Source organism: Heptranchias perlo, chromosome 18 (assembly GCF_035084215.1).
Source record: "Heptranchias perlo isolate sHepPer1 chromosome 18, sHepPer1.hap1, whole genome shotgun sequence".
NCBI classification, from domain to species: domain Eukaryota; kingdom Metazoa; phylum Chordata; class Chondrichthyes; order Hexanchiformes; family Hexanchidae; genus Heptranchias; species Heptranchias perlo.
This window is the reverse complement of record NC_090342.1, coordinates 7286573-7303768: the sequence shown is the minus strand read 5'-3', so window position 1 is coordinate 7303768 and position 17196 is coordinate 7286573. Positions and strand designations below refer to the sequence as shown.

The window sequence follows — 17196 nt, the reverse complement described above, 5'->3', positions numbered from 1 at the left end:
TTCAAAAGCACTTTAGTTTAGCTATAAAGCACCTTGGGACATCCTGAGGTCGTGAAAGGCGCTATATAAATGCAAGTTCTTTCTTCTTTAAGACCAGGTATCAAAGGGTTGCTATCAAAAGTTGCAGATAGCACATTCTTGGCACCTCTCTTATATGGGAACAGTAAGTGTGATGGAGAGATCTATCGAATCTGTATTAAGACTCAGTATCCCCCCACCTTTATTTTCTAATATAAAACCAATACTGAACTCAGCTGGTTGGGCAAGGTCCTCAAAGGGTTTTACACTGAAATAACATTTTTGGTGAAGGCTAAAGAACATCCCAGGTTTACTCGTAATAACTCCCAGTCCAGTGTATATCAGGCATATGCCGCCTCATATAAAGAAGAACCTAGATTTTCTGATCTGCGTACTTTTAACGCCAGTGTTACAACAACGCAGTTCGGAAAATCCGGACTAATGTTTCGCACCGCGAACTAATTTAGCAATATCAAGACTCTCGTGCCAAGTACTAGCTATAATCTATGGACTTACTTTGTTCCAGTCTGAACTGGAGAAACTGAAGTTGCAGATGGGGGGCCAGCTGAGCTTACGCTACGAGTCCAAGACGAAAGGCATGGAAAAAATCATAGCTGAAAATGAGCGATTACGAAAGGAGCTCAAAAAGGTAAAGCCACCAGGTCACTAGTCGAAGTCGCCTCTGCAGTAAGCTTTGTTTTCACTTGGTAAGTTCCACCCTTTTTTCTTTTTAAAAAAAAAATTTGTTTTGATCCCTTTCCCTCCGTCAGCTTCACCTTCAACTCAGGAGGGTTGGCACACGGCCTGATTCCAAGCTGCCAATGTCCTCGAGAGGGGTCAGCCACCAGGAAATGCCACTGAACTGTACCTAGGCAACACCCTCCTCAATGCTCCCTGACCCCGCAGCCCCTGATCAGCACCTCCCACCTCTCAACACAGCTCAGCTCGTCAACTGGGTGGGGGTGGGACTTGCTGAGTACTTTTCTATGTCTGGTTCCAAATGAAGATACTTTCCGTCCGCCATTATTGTAAATTTACACTGAATTCTAGCAAAGCAAACTTGTACTAGATAATAAAGCGAAAGCAAAATACTGCGGATGCCGGAAATCTGAAATAAAAACAGAAAATGCTGGAAAACACTCAGCAGGTCAGGCAGCATCTGCGGGGAGAGGAACAGAGTTAACATTTCAGGTCGGTGATCTTTCAGCAGTCATTAACCTGAAACGTTAACTTTGTTTCTCTCTCCACAGGTGCTGCTCTGACCTGCTGAGTGTTTTCCAGCATTTTCTGTTTAGATTGCACTGCATAATTTCTCTCTCGAAAAGAATATGGCTCGATTCTGATGACCCATTACTGACCGGAGATGGAGCTGAGATTTTTTTTTTGCTGAATATTTGTTTTGTGACAGGAAGCTGACTGTGCTGAAAAGCTGCGAATTGCTAAAAGCAACCTGGAGATTATGAACGAGAAGCTGAGCGTGCAGTTGGAGGAGACCAGTAAGCGATTAAGCTTTGCAGAGAGTAGGGGTCCACAACTTGAGGGTGCAGACAGCAAAAGTTGGAAGTCCATTGTAGTGACAAGGTATCACTTTAATCTCCGATATGTAAAAGCACGAAAGCCTGCGAGGCTGACTCTGAAATATTGGTCACTCAGGGAAGATATTGATGTAATGGGACAAAATGCAAACCTCATTAGCGACATTGTATTATCTTTTAAACAAATAGCGCCAAAATTTTCCAGGTTTTTTTTCTCCCTAATTGGCGTGGATTTTTATCTGGTTTTTCGCCTCTCCCAGGAGATGACATGGCTTCTGGGTGGGGTGGGACGGAGAGTGGTGGGGTGGGACGGAGAGTGGTGGGGTGGGACGGAGAGTGGTGGGGTGGGACGGAGAGTGGTGGGGTGGGACGGAGAGTGGTGGGGTGGGACGGAGAGTGGTGGGGTGGGACGGAGAGTGGTGGGGTGCGACGGGATGGGATGGGAAGTGTCTGTGCCGTGATGCAACAGGCATCACAACTACGTGGAACAGGCCGGATGGACCAGTAGGTCTTTTCCTGGCCGACCTTTTTCCTATGTAAGAATGTTCAGCAAAATGAAAGGAGCAACAAATGGTCATCATTCAGCACGATGGAAAATGTGGATCTTGCGTGTTTACCTCATTTAAAACCTGGGTTATGAGGATGATTGTGCACACTGGGCCCAGGTGTCTGGAGAGGCGCAGGATGAGGCAGGACCTAATAGAGGTCTTTACAGTTTTCGGGGGGATAGAGAATTTGCATCGAGGAACATTCTTCTGTTGGGCACAAGGTTTGAGCTCTAGGGGATAACGTTTAAAGGTGAGGGTGTTGAAAGAAAATGTGAAATGTAGGCAATTTTTTTTTTAGTAAGAGAATTGTGGAACAGATTAAGCAGTGGGGAAGGCAATGGAACAAACAGCCATGGTAGATTTTTTTAAAAAAGGACCGGCTGAACTCTGATTAGCAAAAGGGATAAAGGGCTATTAGTTCCAGAATTAGAGGGAACCTGATGGGAGGTTTGAAGGGATAAGCTGAATGGACCAATGGTTTCTTTCTGCCCAAAGCATTATTGTGTTTTTTTTAAAACATTGCAAAACATGATGTAAGAGGGCTTGAATATATATTTATATTTTAAACTAAAATGAAGGCTGTGAGAGTGGGGAGATTGGCTGAGAATTTGCTATCTCCAAATGGGTGGATTTCGCTTTGAAATGATTTTTACTTAAATGAACTAACAGCTGACATTGGAGCCCAAGGATTTGCATGTTTGTACATTTCGTTCCTGTAAATAAATTTAACGGGCTGAAATTCTGTCGGGATTACTCCGGGAAAGTGGAGTTGAGGTCGAAGATCAGCCGTGATCTTATTGAATGGCGGAGCAGGCTCGAGGGGCCGTAAGGCCTACTCCTGCTCCTATTTCTCATGTTCCACCGGCACAAGCAAGGTGGAGTGGAACCCGCGGCCGTCTAAACGGAAGGACGCCGCTCTCACCTCAGGTTTTAGGGGTGGGGTCGTTGGCATGTTCAGGTTGGGCGAACCAGGCCGGCAAGGGCACATCAAAGGCACCACCCCCGATCCACCTGCCAGAAGATGGGGTTCACTTAACTGCTGCACTAGGTAGCCCCAAGTCCCTTCCTGGGCTGAATTACGAGTGGCAGTGAAGGGTCTTCAGCTCCAACAGGAGTCTTAACTCTGACAGCTCAAGGTAATCAATCCCTCTCCTGGAGCGGGACTCATGCCAGCTCTCCGCTGAGGCCTCTTAAAGGGTGGAAAGGGCGTAACCCAGGAACTCCCCCAGGCGTATCCCCTTGATGCGAGTGGGGGTTGGGCAGATGATGCACCCATCACCACCTGCCGTTGAAAAATAGCAGGACCAAAGCATGGGGTGGAATCCCGGGGCAACCTGGTTCCATCCCATTTTCCACACTCCGGTCAGGCAATCTGCCCAGGGCCCGAATGGAATTTAGAGCCCAATTTAATTATATTGATTACTTCAAAATTACCAGCAGTTACTTCAGTTAAAAATTATGCAGTTTTATTTTTGACGCATTTCACACGATCAGTTGTGCATTTTAACAATGATGAAATCTTTAAAAGTAAACTGCATAACACTGACAGAATGACTTATTTAAACTTCAACAGTGCCAACTTTAGTAACAATTGGGGATCTCTTACATTATTACAAAGACAATGAGTAATTCATTCCTTCATGCTTTAAAGAATGTATGAGAGTAAAATAAAGGAGATGGAGACAGACATTACAAAAAAGAATCAAAGCCTCACTGACCTTAGGCAGCTGCTGAGAGAATCAACTGATAATGAGCAAAAATTGGCAAAACAAATAGGAGACCTGGAGGAACAGGTGAGAGAAGACTTATGATACGGTTTTGCTGCTGGTAGTGTGTGAACGTATAGAGGCATAGAATCTTAAAGCACAGAAGGAGGCCATTCAGCCCATCGTGCCTGTGCCGTCTCTTTGAAAGAGCTATCCAATTAATCCCACTCCCCTGCTCTTCCCCCCCCCCCCCCCCCAAAGCCCTGCATTTTTCTCCCCTTCAAGTATTTATCCAATTCCCTACCGATGTTAAATTCCTCTCTGCACTAATGCAAGTGTTCATCTGGGACAAAGAAAGAAAGAATGAACCTTCTTTTATACGGTGCCTTATCACATCTTCAGGACGACCCAATAAGCTAAACAGTCAATGGATTTATTTTGAAAGGCACTCACTGTTGTTATGTAGGCAAATGTGGCAGCTAATTTGCACACAGCAAAGTTCCACAATCGGCAATTCAATAACCGGATAATCCATTTATGCTGGTGCTGATTGAGGAAGAACTCCCCTGTCCCTCTTTGAACAGTGCCGTGGGATCTTTTACATCTGTCCGAGCAGGCCGACAAGGCCACAGTTTAACAACCCGTCCAAAACACGGCACCCCCGACAATGCAGCACTCCCTCAGTACTGCACTGACATGTCAGCCTAGATTATATGCTCAAGTCTGTAGTGGGTTTTAAGTGCACAACCTCCTGCCTCAGAGGTGAGAGTGTTACCATCACTACAATAGCAAAAGATTGTGAAAGTTTCTTAAGTTATTAATGTTCGTTATATTTTATTTTAAACAGATTAACACCTGTATTTAAAAAAAAGTGCAGCGAGGACTTTAATACAAATGCATTAAGTGTTCTTGTGGGAACAGCGCTGGTTGGGAAGTCTATCCCATAATAGTCTGCGGTTCATTTAGTTGTGGGACTGTTGGTCTCAATCACATTTCTATTTTTGAAAATTCAATCCACTGAACAGCAAGTCTGATAATGACTATGTTTCTTTCCCCATTCGGCTTACTGCACTAAATTCCAGTTGAGTGCAAGCTAAGTTTGCTTCCCCCCCTCCCCCTACGTTGACTGCAGTGCACCTCATTGATCTGAGGTATAAAGATCCCAAATAAAAAAGTCTAAGGACCACATGCTGCAGTAGATTAGATTCGGCTGTCGAGTTTGTAATGGCAATTGCTGTCGGGAGCATAACAAGTTACAAATGGTGCTTAGAACAATCCACGTGGTCTTCCTGAAACAAAACAAGAGTTAAAATGAATTATGCGCAAGGAATAGAATATCTGTACAGTATATTAAAAATCTTAATGTCTGCATGCACTTTGTGTCCAAAAAACCCTAATTCCTTTTGTCACTTTTTTGTATCAGCTATTTCCATTATGAAGTCCTGTGTCCATATTTATAATGAGAACTGCCCATGTAAATGGGTCATGTTGTAATTACACCCTTCTGCTAGTGGTGGCTCTATAGTGCCTCAGATTTTGCATTTCCCAGTCCCGAGTCTGTACTGTAGTGAAACTCCTCTGCTCCAACCGTCTCTGATTCTCTGCTTCCCAAATTGCTATAAGTTTTGATATTTAACCATCAATGATATGGAATCAAATATTATATAAAGCTAAGGACAGAACACATGACATTAAAATGGGGACTGAATTACTTCTGCACACCTGGTCCAATTATCTCCCAGCCTCTAAGCTCATTTCACTTGGTCTTGACTGCCCGTGTGTAACGCCCCAGCAGATAGGCTGGTTGTAAAATAAATATTTAAAACCATTAGATGATTTTATGAAATCCCGGACGGTTACAATTCTCGCTAACTGGAAAACAAATTTGGTCTGTCTCAAGTGAATTGTTTTCATAACTTATTTTCTTACAATTTCTATTAACTGGCAAGGACCCTGAATCTATGCACAGTCGAATGAATTGAAAACAAATCTTTTCTTTTTAAGAGAAGTTTAAAATGGAACAACACTCCCCAGTTATTAATGTTTTTCATGATTTTTGCTCCTTGTTACAAATCTGGTGATGGTACCGCTTCACTAGAAGGGTCACGTATTGGGCTCCCCCACAGCTCCGCCAAATAATCCAGTGAGTGCCTGAACCTTAGGAAAGTCCCAGGATCAATCACTGGTCCCAGCCGACACAGCTGATCTCCGCCAGGGCTGCAGCAGGATTGCAAAAAACGTTGGCCTCAATGCCCCTAGGTTAGGACGAGAAAAATTGGCCAATATTCCCTCTGATACTTGCTGCCTCATGACCCTTGCTAGTGGTGCATAGTTGGGCTCAGAATCGGATAAGGGTACAGTAGTGTAGTGGTTATGTTACTGGACAAGTAATCCAGAGAATGTGAGTGGCAGTTTGAGAATTTGAATTCAGTTTTTTAAAAATCTGGAAATAAAAACCCAGTATCAGTAAAAGTGACCATGGAGCTGTTGGATTGTCATAAAAACCCAACTGGATCACTGATGGCCTTTAGGGAAGGAAACCTGCCGTCCTTACCCGGTCTGGGCCTATATGTGACGCCAGTCCCACACCAACATGGTTGACTCTTAACTGCTCTCTGATGTGGCCTAACAAGCCACTCAAACCTGGGTAACTAGAGATGGACCTTGCCATCGATGCCCATAACCTAGGTGAATAAAGAAAAGACTGTCTGAATATTCTGCCAGAGCTCACATGTGAATGATGGTCTTCTGGGTAAAGGAGTCAATTGCTTCAGTAGGGGAGAGGAGAAAATAACCAGGGGTATATTTTTTTAAATATGATCTCTACAATCTATCAATTATCCAACAAAAGTTTACTTCTCTTATAAATATTTGATAGGTCACTCTCAAAATGACTTGCTCTGCAGGAGTTTAATGCACTGCAGAATATTTTGGATTAATATTAAGAATGGAAATGTTTGGTTTAAAAATCCCACTTGTTCAGAAATTTGCTGTTCTGAAAATGAATGGAATCCAGTACAGAGAGTCTAGTTAAATGTACCCTGGATTACTGAGCAGCCTTTGAGTTACTGTAGGCAGGGTTCTGATTCCTGTCCATAATTAGCAAAGCAGTTGTTCGTGTTTCAATAATGAACGCAAGTTCAAGAGTGCAAAGAATAAGTCGGCAAATTACTGACTGTTGCCTTATTTTGCGTTAATGTAATTGTATTTAGAAGAGATGTAAAAGTAATGGGCAGGACCATTTTGATTGGTGGTGCATTTTGCTTCTCTGCCACAGATTGAGGTGCTTAAGCATTTCCCTGAAGAAGCTAAAACAGAGCCAGGCCTCGCCAGAGAACTTCAGTTACAAAGGTATGAACTGTAACACTTCTGTAAATGGGAAACTTAACTTGTGACCTGCAGCAAATATGATTTTAATCTCACAGTATAAAGCTGTACCTGGTGATAAACAGGATTCCTGTATGCAGGTCGACACTGCTCTAAAATCTAGCTGATCTCCTGTGGCGTTGCTCAGAGGTGGTCTGGAGCACGGTTATGATGTTAAGTTGATAAATTGGCCTGTTCCTTTTAAGGCCACTGCAGTAAATTGACAAATCCAGGTAACTGTAGCTACTTCTACAGCGCTAAGCCTAGTCGGAGGGAAGTCGCAACTGCTTGTAAATTTCAGCCTGCAGCTCAGTGACTGGCTTTATTTTTTTGAAAGGTTATTTAGCACCTGTAGCAAAGTGTGGCGTCTGAAGTGTGACGGATGCCTGCTAGATGCAAGATTAAACATTACTTATGGATTGCATCAATTAGTAATGATCTGGTTTTAATACCAAGCTATTCAAAGAATAATAAAGCAGAACAAGCAAAGTCAATACAGTGGGACAGGGCCACTGGGGGAGGGGTGGAGGAAAGTTTGATTTTTTTTTTCTGCTCATCAAGCTGAGGTTGTCGATACTTAGGAAATGGAGCATTTTGCCCATTTTGTGCATCCGGTGTTGGCAGCAAGCTGAGGTACAGAATGGCCAGATGTGGCATAAAACTCCCTCCTCTATTCCAACAAAACTTGGTTCAACATAAACCTTCAAAGAACATCTCCATTGTTTTTCATTTCCCACTCCAGCAGCTATATGGCTTCTCCATGTGACACAGCAACAACATCTTGCATTTATATAGCACCTTTAATGTAGTAAAACCTCCCAAGTCACTTCACAGGAGCGATTATCAAACAAAATTTGACACTGAGCCACATGAGAATTTAGGACAGGTGACCTAAAGCTCGGTCAAAGAGGTAGGTTTTAAGGAGCGTTTTAAAGGATGGAGAGGTTTAGGGAGGGAATTCCAGAAGTCAGGGCCTAGGCAGCTGAAGGCACGGCCGCCAATGGTGGAGCGATTAAAATCAGAGATGCGCAAGAGGCCAGAATTGGAGGGGTGCAGAGATCTGGGGCTGCGCCCACAAGGTATTGAGTTGATGATGCCCAAACACCTTTCACAATGGGCCTTGCAGCGAACAGCCGGGGACACGTCCAGCCCTTCGATCTGAGCTGAATATGTTATTCAGACCCCTTACTTTTTTTGTCAATATTAACATGAAAGAGCATAAGGATTTTTTTTTCATTGCTCAAAACACTGTAAAGTCAATGTTTTGAAAAGTCCAAAACAAAGCAATTTGTCTGTCCTAGTGGTTTCTTTCTTTACTCTAGTGCAAGCTTAGACCTTGTCTTTTTAGCTGACTTTATTTTAAGGCCAACATTAAGCAATTTATTTTAAACAGGTTAGCACAGCACCAAAGTACACCAATCAGAAAATCTAGGGTTTACTACCTACAACCAATCTGGGGGGAAAATGGACATAATATTGTTTGTTTCCTACTTCATCAAATATCGATGCTGTTAAAGTTAGGCCCAGTTCACTTTGGCATTTACTTTTCATCGTAGTTCCAAAGTGAAACGAATAGAGAGCTTGGATTTTCCTGTCGACACTAACCCAGAGTCGAGTAACTATCGATTAACCTGGTTATTTTTTAGCTTGTACCTAGTTGTGTAGAAGAGGTACCCATCCTTTCTGTTTTTTGATACAAGCTTCATTCTGCGATCGCCAGTGACGAGCAGTTTGAGTTTGAATCGAACCCCTTACAGTGGAGAAACACTCTAGTTCCAGTTTTACTTTGTGCTTGTTTATTGCTGTAAAATACATATCTTATACAACCCATAATAGAAACAGAGTAATTGAAAGAACTCAAGTGTGTGTTTAAAAATGTAGTTGAGAGGTGATTTTTTGAGATTTTAAAATCCTCCGTGTGTGGCTGTAAATTCTAATTCTATCCTTTCATTCAATCAACTGGAAGACTGACAAATGACCGTTTGGAAAAAGAGAAAGCTGAACTTCTCCACCATCTAGAGATCTACAGGAAGCAAACGGGGGAAGCTGCGGAAGGCAGCAGCAGAACTGGTAACCCTTTTAATACTGTTCTCGTCTTCCTTATCTAGACTCTACAGTGCTGTGAGTCTTTACAGAACAAGTACATAATCAGACCAATGTTTCCTATATATTCACTTAACCAGATACCAACTTAGCACAGAGAAACTGTTCAAGATGGTTTATTAGGATGCAGTTTACAAACTAGCCTTACCTTCTCAAACATGGGAGGTGTGTGGCCTGGTGGAGAGAGGATATGGAGGAATGAAGTAATGAGGGAGAGGAAACTGGGGGTGGGGTGGGGGGGAGAAAAGGCCGTGGGCCCTCCAGAAATAAAACTGTAATGGTTCTCTCTGCCTCTAATAAATCATGATGCGCCATCTTAATCATACCCATCCAACGTAAACCATGGAGGTGGACTTTTCCCCTTGGATCCAATCATTATTGGGCGGTCCTGGAGCATTAATGGAAGGAAATAGGGTGGAGATGCCTACCATTGAATCCCAGACCCAGGAAGCTGACTCGGGAATTTTCCTTCAGGCCCCTTCCCACTCCCCACTGGGGTCGGACTCTTTCCCTCCAGTGCTTGCAAATTTTATTCATTTATGGGATGTGGGCATCACTGGCAAGGCCAGCATTTATTGCCCGTCCCTAATTACCCTTGAGAAGGTGGTGGTGAGCCGCTTTCTTGAACCGCTGCAGTCCGTGTGGTGAAGTTACTTGCATGACGACAGGGATGGCGGGTTTGCTGGACCGTTGGATTTCCCTTGAAAACCGCAACCCGCCCCGAGCTCCCAAGTCCTCAAAACAATTCCTATACAGAGGAAGCGTTGGGAGGTCTCTGTTGTTGGATGCCAGGTGGCGTTAATGGTGAAGGCCTGCTGGTTTCTCCTCCTCCTGCCCTCTTCAGCTGCTTGCGAGCCCTTTCCACGAAGGTTAATATCCGCAGCACTTCCGTTTCTCCGTACACCCAGGCACCTGTTGACGGGTCCCTCTAAGCTGCTGCAGTGAAGGTGACCTGCAGCAACACAGCAGTCCCCTCCCGGGGCAGAGCAGAGCTACTCGTGACACCCTGCCCTACATACTTAATTAGCCCCAACTTAGGAAAATGGGACAGGGTCCCGTGCGGTTGGAATGGTGGGTGGAGGTCCCACAGTTGAGGAAAATCTTTCCCAAGTGTTTATAAATGTATAATTTATTAATGTTAAGTTTCAATTCTTATTAAATGTCTTGTTGAAGTTGTACAAGACATTAGTAATGCCACACTTGGAATACTGTGTACAGTTTTGGTCACCCTATTATAGAAAGGATATTATTAAACTAGAAAGAGTGCAGAAAAGATTTACTAGGATGCTACCGGGACTTGATGGTTTGACTTATAGGGAGAGGTTGGATAGACTGAGACTTTTTTCCCTGGAGAGTAGGAGGTTTAGGGGTGATCTTATAGAAGTCTATAAAATAATGAGGGGCATAGATAAGGTAGATAGTCAAAATCTTCTCCCAAAGGTAGGGGAGTCTATAACGAGGGGGCATAGATTTAAGGTGAGAGGGGAGAGATACAAAAGGGTCCAGAGGGGCAATTTTTTCACTCAAAGGGTGGTGAGTGTCTGGAACGAGCTGCCAGAGGCAGTAGTGGAGGCGGGTACAATTTTGTCTTTTAAAAAGCATTTGGACAGTTACATGGGTCAGATGGGTAGAGGGGTATATGGGCCAAGTGCAGGCAACTGGGACTAGCTTAGTGGTATAAACTGGGCGACATGGACATGTTGGGCCGAAGGGCCTGTTTCCATGTTGTAAACCTCTATGATTCTAAATTATATTGAAGAATTTTTAAACGCTAGAAGGTAGAAACAAGTTAGTTCTAAGTCCTGTGTTCCTGTACAGTGTGGGCTGTACTCTGCAGGGTTGCTACAAAACAGGTTAATATTTTCTCACCCTATTTAGTCTATTACCAATTGTTACAGCTTAGATTTTTAATCACCATTTTCCCTTTCAGTGGCTGTAGCAGACTCAGGACAAACAAGCTGCATCCCTAGTGATCCAAAAGGGTACGGCCCCACAATTGCTGGGTTGTAAGAGGGCATAAGTCCCATTTTCACCCTCGGGGCGAGGCGGGGGGGGGGGGGAACTAAGGGCCCGGAACCCAACTCCGTCAGGAATCCGCCCCGTTTAGACCCAGACCTTTTAATTCTGGGGGCCATGGTGGAACCTCTGTCCGCCCCCCCCCCCCCCCACTACATCATGGGGACAGCTTCCGACATGCCAAAAACAGACTGAGGGCTGCCTAGAATTAGCCATTCACAAGCACTTAAGATACACAATCTAATTCACACGTGGATTAAAAAAAAGTAGCTTAAAGATCACTTACTCCATTTTATGTTTGAGGGCCATAGAATGGAACTCATCTTAGAATTAAGTAACAAACTCAAATATATACAAGTCTAACAGGGCAATATTCTTGTTCTTGTCTCAAGAGATTTATTTTTAAAAAAAATTTGTGTATTCCCATTGTAGCTTGCGATGACGTATTAGACAGAGGACAAAAAGAGGATAAACTGATGGGAGAACTAGTGGAATTACAAACACAATTCAAGGCATCAGACCTGGAGAAACAACAACTGCAGGTAAACAGACTTGCCTGGTTCAGTCAACTCTCTCAGCAATAGTTTACATTGTGTGGCCAGAACTTTTCAAATCAGTGGTGTCAGACAGCTCTTGTGTTTTAAGCAGCCACACATAGCAGCACTTGGACAGATCTGCAGATTGCTAAAGTTCACATACAAAGGATTAACAAGTTTGTGCTAAATTCCTGTGTGCACTGTTTTTATGCAGGCATTAACTCTGACAGCAGCAAGCCATTTATTTTACACAGCGAATTATGATCTGGAATGTGCTGCCCGAAAGGGTGGGGAGAGCAGATTCAATAGTAACTTTCAAAAGGGAATTGGATAAATACTTGAAAAGGAAAAATTTGCAAGGCTATGAGGAAAGAAAAGGGGGAGTGGGACTAATTGGATAGCTCTTTCAGAGAGCCAGCACAGGCACGATGGGCTGAATGGCCTCCTGTGCGGTATGATTCTATAATTTTTACAAGCATGTGGTGTGTTTGTTTGTGAACTTCACCGGTCGGAAGTCGTGCCCAGTAGTTTCAGATCTTCTTGGGCTTTATTACTCATCCCGATCCAGTTAGTGCCGTTTCACAAATTAAATTGTCTGTGATTATTTTGGGTTTATACAGCATAGATGTACGAAGCAACTTTGCTATCTTAAACACCCCGCCAAGTCATCGAAGATCCAGTCTTTTTTAAACTGAGGTGAACTGTTCCTATAACAGAACCTCATAGATTACTTAAAGCTGATGAGTGAATCAAGTCAGAATTTTTGCATTTCAAGAGAGCAGCATAGAATCTGTATCGTAGAATCACAGAAAATTTACGGCACAGAAGGAGGCCTTTCGGCCCATCGTGTCTGCGCCGGCTCAGAAACGAGCCACTCAGCCTAATCCCACTTTCCCGCATTTGGTCCGTAGCCCTGCAGGTCACGGCTCTTCAGGTGCACATCCAGGTATTTTTTTAAAATGAGTTGAGGGTTTCTGCCTCTACCACCCTCTCAGGCAGAGAGTTCCAGATCTCCACCACCCTCTAAGTGAAAAAATTTTTCCTCATTTCCGCTCTAATCCTTCTACCAATCATTTTAAATCTATGCTCCCTGGTTATTGACCCCTCCGCTAAGGGAAATAGGTCCTTCCTATCCACTCTATCTAGGCCCCTTATAATTTTGTACACTTCAATCAAATCACCCCTCAGCCTCCTCTGTTCCAAGGAAAAGAAGGAACACTGTACCTTCCTACTAACCGCTACAATATTTCTGCAGGTCTTGTTTCTGCTATTTATTGGATGTGTAAAATGCTACAAACCAGTATTTCTTTCATTTCTTCCTGGGACGTGGGAGACGCAGGCAATGTGTCATTTATTGGCCAGCCCTGGTTGACCTGAAAGAATGGGGAAAGCAGCTAGAAGTTTAAATGCAACCAGATTTGACAGAAAATGGTAGCAGAGCAAGGAATGAGAGGTTTTTTTTAATTCATTCTCGGGATATGGACGTAGCTGGCAAGGCCGGCATTTATTGCCCATCTCTAGTTTCCCTGAGGTGGTGGTGGTGAGCCGCCTTCTTTTTGAACCGTTGCAGTCCGTGTGGTGAAGGTGCTCCCACATTGCTGTTAGGCAGGGAGTTCCAGGATTTTGACCGACCGATGATGAAGGAACGGCCGATATACGTCCTAGTCAGGATTGTGTGTGTTACTCGGAGGTGACTGTATTCCCATGCACCCGTTGCCCTTGTCCTTCTAGTTGGTGGAGGTCGTGGGTTTGGGAAGTGCTGTCGAAATTGTCAGTCAGAAGCCAGTTTGAACCACATCAGGTAGAGCCTGCATCCATTCTATTACTCTTTGGAAACCAGAATACTCAAGAAGTAGGACATGGGGCAGTTTCTAGAGGGCAGTGTGAATGGGCAGAAGTTGACGACTATAGGTCACCTATCTTATTAGGGTTTGTTAGCATATATCTGTCTATATCTATTGGCCATGCATCATCATCTATTACCTGGCCCACACTATTATAGGGCGTTACAGCTGGACTGTCGAACATTAACAGTAAGTTACAAAATCACAGAAAAGAATCTTCAGAATGCCAAGAAAAAAACTCAGAATTCACCCCCACTAATAAGTTTTGTCAAAAGCCCCCAAACCGTTTTAAACTTTGATTTACACGGTAATCTAATTGCCTTTTTGATTTCTAGGAAGAAATAAAGAGGTTGAAAAAGGAGCTCGAGAATTTTGACCCCTCCTTTTTTGAAGAGCTCGAGGACTTGAAATTCAACTACAACCAAGAGGTCAAACGGAACATTCTTTTGGAAGAACAATTAAAGAAATTATCGGAGCAGTTTGGAGTCCAAGTCGATATTCCAGAGAATGTTTCCATTGACTGAGATGTGTCTCCTAAGATCAGTGCTGGAGAACTGCTTTCACCATTCAAAAGTTAGTTAAGTGTTCAAATTCAACAATTGTTATGATCTCTCAAAAAAACTGTCTATTTAATAGGCTTTAAGTGCATGCTTTAAAGCTGCAATAATCCATCATCATTTACAATACTTCAGCTTAGGAACAGGAGTAGGCCATTCAGCCCCTCAAGTCTGCTCCGCCATTGAATTAGATCATGGCTGATCTGCACCTCAACTCCATTTACCTGCCTTTGCTCCATATCCCTTGATACCCTCACCTAGTAAAAAATCTATAAGATCTCAGTCTTGAAAGCTCCAATTGTCCCCCAGGACCCACAGCCTTTTGGGGGAGAGAATTCCAGATTTCCACTACCCAACTTTGTTGCTCTTTTTGACAATAGCTAATCGGCCAAACACTATCCGAGTCAGCAACTAATCGGAGGCTGTTTCTTCTCCATTTAAGGGAGATCAGTGTCCAGGGAGGGAGGGGTGAATTCAATCTGGTTATTTTTTTAATCCAAAATACTGGCTCTCCAACAGGGTGGGAGCTTCAAAGTTTGTGCTTTTGTGCTTTTTCACTTCCCCGTGGCAACCGAACATTTCAGGCCTTTGACTTATAAGGCAGAGCTCCAGTGAGACTTCTTACTGGCCCAGTAGGGCTCTGTGGAAAGTAACAGAGATCCAATGTCAAGTGAAGTAGCCATAGTGCTTCTGTTTCCCATTTCCTATAGTTGCTATCTGGGATCACACGTATGCCCTTTAGTACGACTGTCCATAACTGACACTAACTGAGCAATTCCCTGCTGAGTGTTGAATCTCAAATGGTCTTTGTAGTCCTGATCCAACCCACTTACCCGACGGAACACACACAGCCCTCGACAATATCGTCAGGAAGAAGATGGCAAAATGTTTTTATTTGAAATCTAAACTATAGAACGTTCCCACCCGTCTACCTAAAGGACAGTGTTTGTGAGTGAAGATCTGGGGGTCAGAAAAATAGCTTAGTTGAAATGTACATTGAAGAAAAGGTTAGGATCCATTTACAAGTCTGACCACACTGCATCTTTCCTTAGAAAACTAATGTTCCCTGTAATATGTCTCATTTCCACCACCTGCAAAACACCGGATAAAATGAGAGTTCCTCACTTAGCATTGTGGAAGTACAAGCTAATCTATTGGCACACTCCCCCACCACAATTGTTTGCTTCAGTTGTCCACAACCCATTTTCACATTACAGTGACCTATGCAAGTAATGGTGGGAGAGATGTGTTCTCACACACACACACGTGTTAAACTCAACAGAGGACAGAAGATGCATGAAGATCTGTTTTCCGTGTTCTCACTCAGTATCGAAATGGTTATTTATTGCTTGTTACTTTTAGCTGGGGCCTGAAGGATGGATTTTGTGTAAACAAAGATTCTAATAGCCTATTTTTGAAAACATACAAAGTAATCATATTGAAGGAAAAATGAAAATGTATTTTTGTAGAATTTATTTATGTGTATTAGATCATTTCCTGTACTGTGAGGACTGTTCTATAAATACAAGTTATTGTTATTTATTACATGTTTAGAGGTAAAAATGGTTGTAGAGGGAGCTTTAGTTCTGCATCTAACTTGGGAGTGTTTGATGCTGACACTTGGTGCCTGAAAGGAGAATGTGTTCTTTTTCCTAGCACTAACATCCATCACCCTTTTATCTCGGTAATGCACTGTAAAATCTAGTCTAGAAGTTGGATCTTTCCAGATGGTTTTATGTGATATACATGAAACAGAATGCAATTTATACACCCTTTTGAAACCAAATCAACAAAATCATTATTTACAGTGTCAATTAAACACACCCTCACCTTGATGAGCCCAAAAGAAAAATAAACAGCTGTTTAGTGGGGATACAATTCGACCTTCTTCTTCCAAAGCAGGAAGATAAAATGGGATGTGCAGACCGGGAGCTTTCCATAGCCTCCTCTTCACTGTTTGGCTGTGACAGCTCCTGGCATTTACAAACAACCCTAATTTCCAACTCCTCTGATTTGGAGGGAGCACCGCCAACACCTGAAGCCTCTCCCCTTTTCCATTTGCTATGTAGAGTGTGATTATACCCCAGCTACCGGACTTAACCCAGTAGAGGGTGACGGCTACCTGCAGAGCTCGGACAGGCTGCGCGTAGGCCATTGGCAGTTCACTCACTGACAACAGAATTCCCCAGTAAATGAACTTTTACAAAGCAGCAGAGTCGGAGGAAGCATTCGCTCTGTTGCTGACGTTAACTTTTAAAATTGAGTTGAAATAGGTCCCAGGTCAGCTCAGGGACTGCCGTTTTAAAGATGGCTTCACCCCCTGCCTGGAGTTATACCGCGTCTCACATCTCGTCTGTATTGTGCTCGGGTGTCCGATCACTGTCCAGCTACTGCCACTTTCATGCTGGTGGACATCTGAAGCCATGAGATTTACATGTACCACCTCTCGTGAATTCACCAAAAATATTTTATGCTAAAGGGTGTAACATAATTAATTCAACATTTTCTGAAATAAAGTATGACATAGAATTTACAGCACAGAAACAGGCCATTCGGCCCAACAGGTCTATGTCGTTTTTACGCTCCACACGAGCCTCCTCCCACCTTGCTTCATCTCACTCTATCCTTCTATTCCTTTCTCCCTCATGTACTTATCTAGCTTCCCCTTAAATCCATCTATGCTATTTGCCTCAACTACTCCATGTGGTAGCAAGTTCCACATTCTAACCACTCTCTGGATAAAGAAGGTTCTCCTGAATTCCCTATTGGGTTTATTAGTGACTATATTTATATAATTGCCTGTTGCACACCACTTAGAAAACAGTCTCTGAAAATAATGTAAATGTTTGTTTAAGAGGAAATAACCATCTTTGTGCTTACTGCTAATAATTGTTTAGAGACTCCCCACCACCTTCTCAAGGGCAATTAGGGATGGGCAATAAATGCTGGCCTCGCCAGCGATGCCCA

General features: G+C 43.3%; 1 protein-coding gene across 3 annotated transcripts in view; it reads left to right on the top strand.

Moving 5' to 3' along the window:
* cep290 (centrosomal protein 290) overlaps positions 1-17196 on the top strand; it is a 99632-nt gene extending 82436 nt beyond the window's left edge. The window contains exons 48-54 of one of the 3 annotated variants that reach the window (XM_067999307.1): positions 545-667; positions 1427-1599; positions 3753-3894; positions 7085-7158; positions 9140-9243; positions 11725-11834; positions 14008-17196. In XM_067999307.1, coding sequence (XP_067855408.1) covers positions 545-667; positions 1427-1599; positions 3753-3894; positions 7085-7158; positions 9140-9243; positions 11725-11834; positions 14008-14196 — 915 coding nt within the window. In that variant the 3' untranslated portion in view covers positions 14197-17196. Of the gene's footprint in view, positions 1-544; positions 668-1426; positions 1600-3752; positions 3895-7084; positions 7159-9139; positions 9244-11724; positions 11835-14007 lie in introns of those variants that run through there. The other 2 variants (XM_067999308.1, XM_067999309.1) reach the window with 2 other exon arrangements.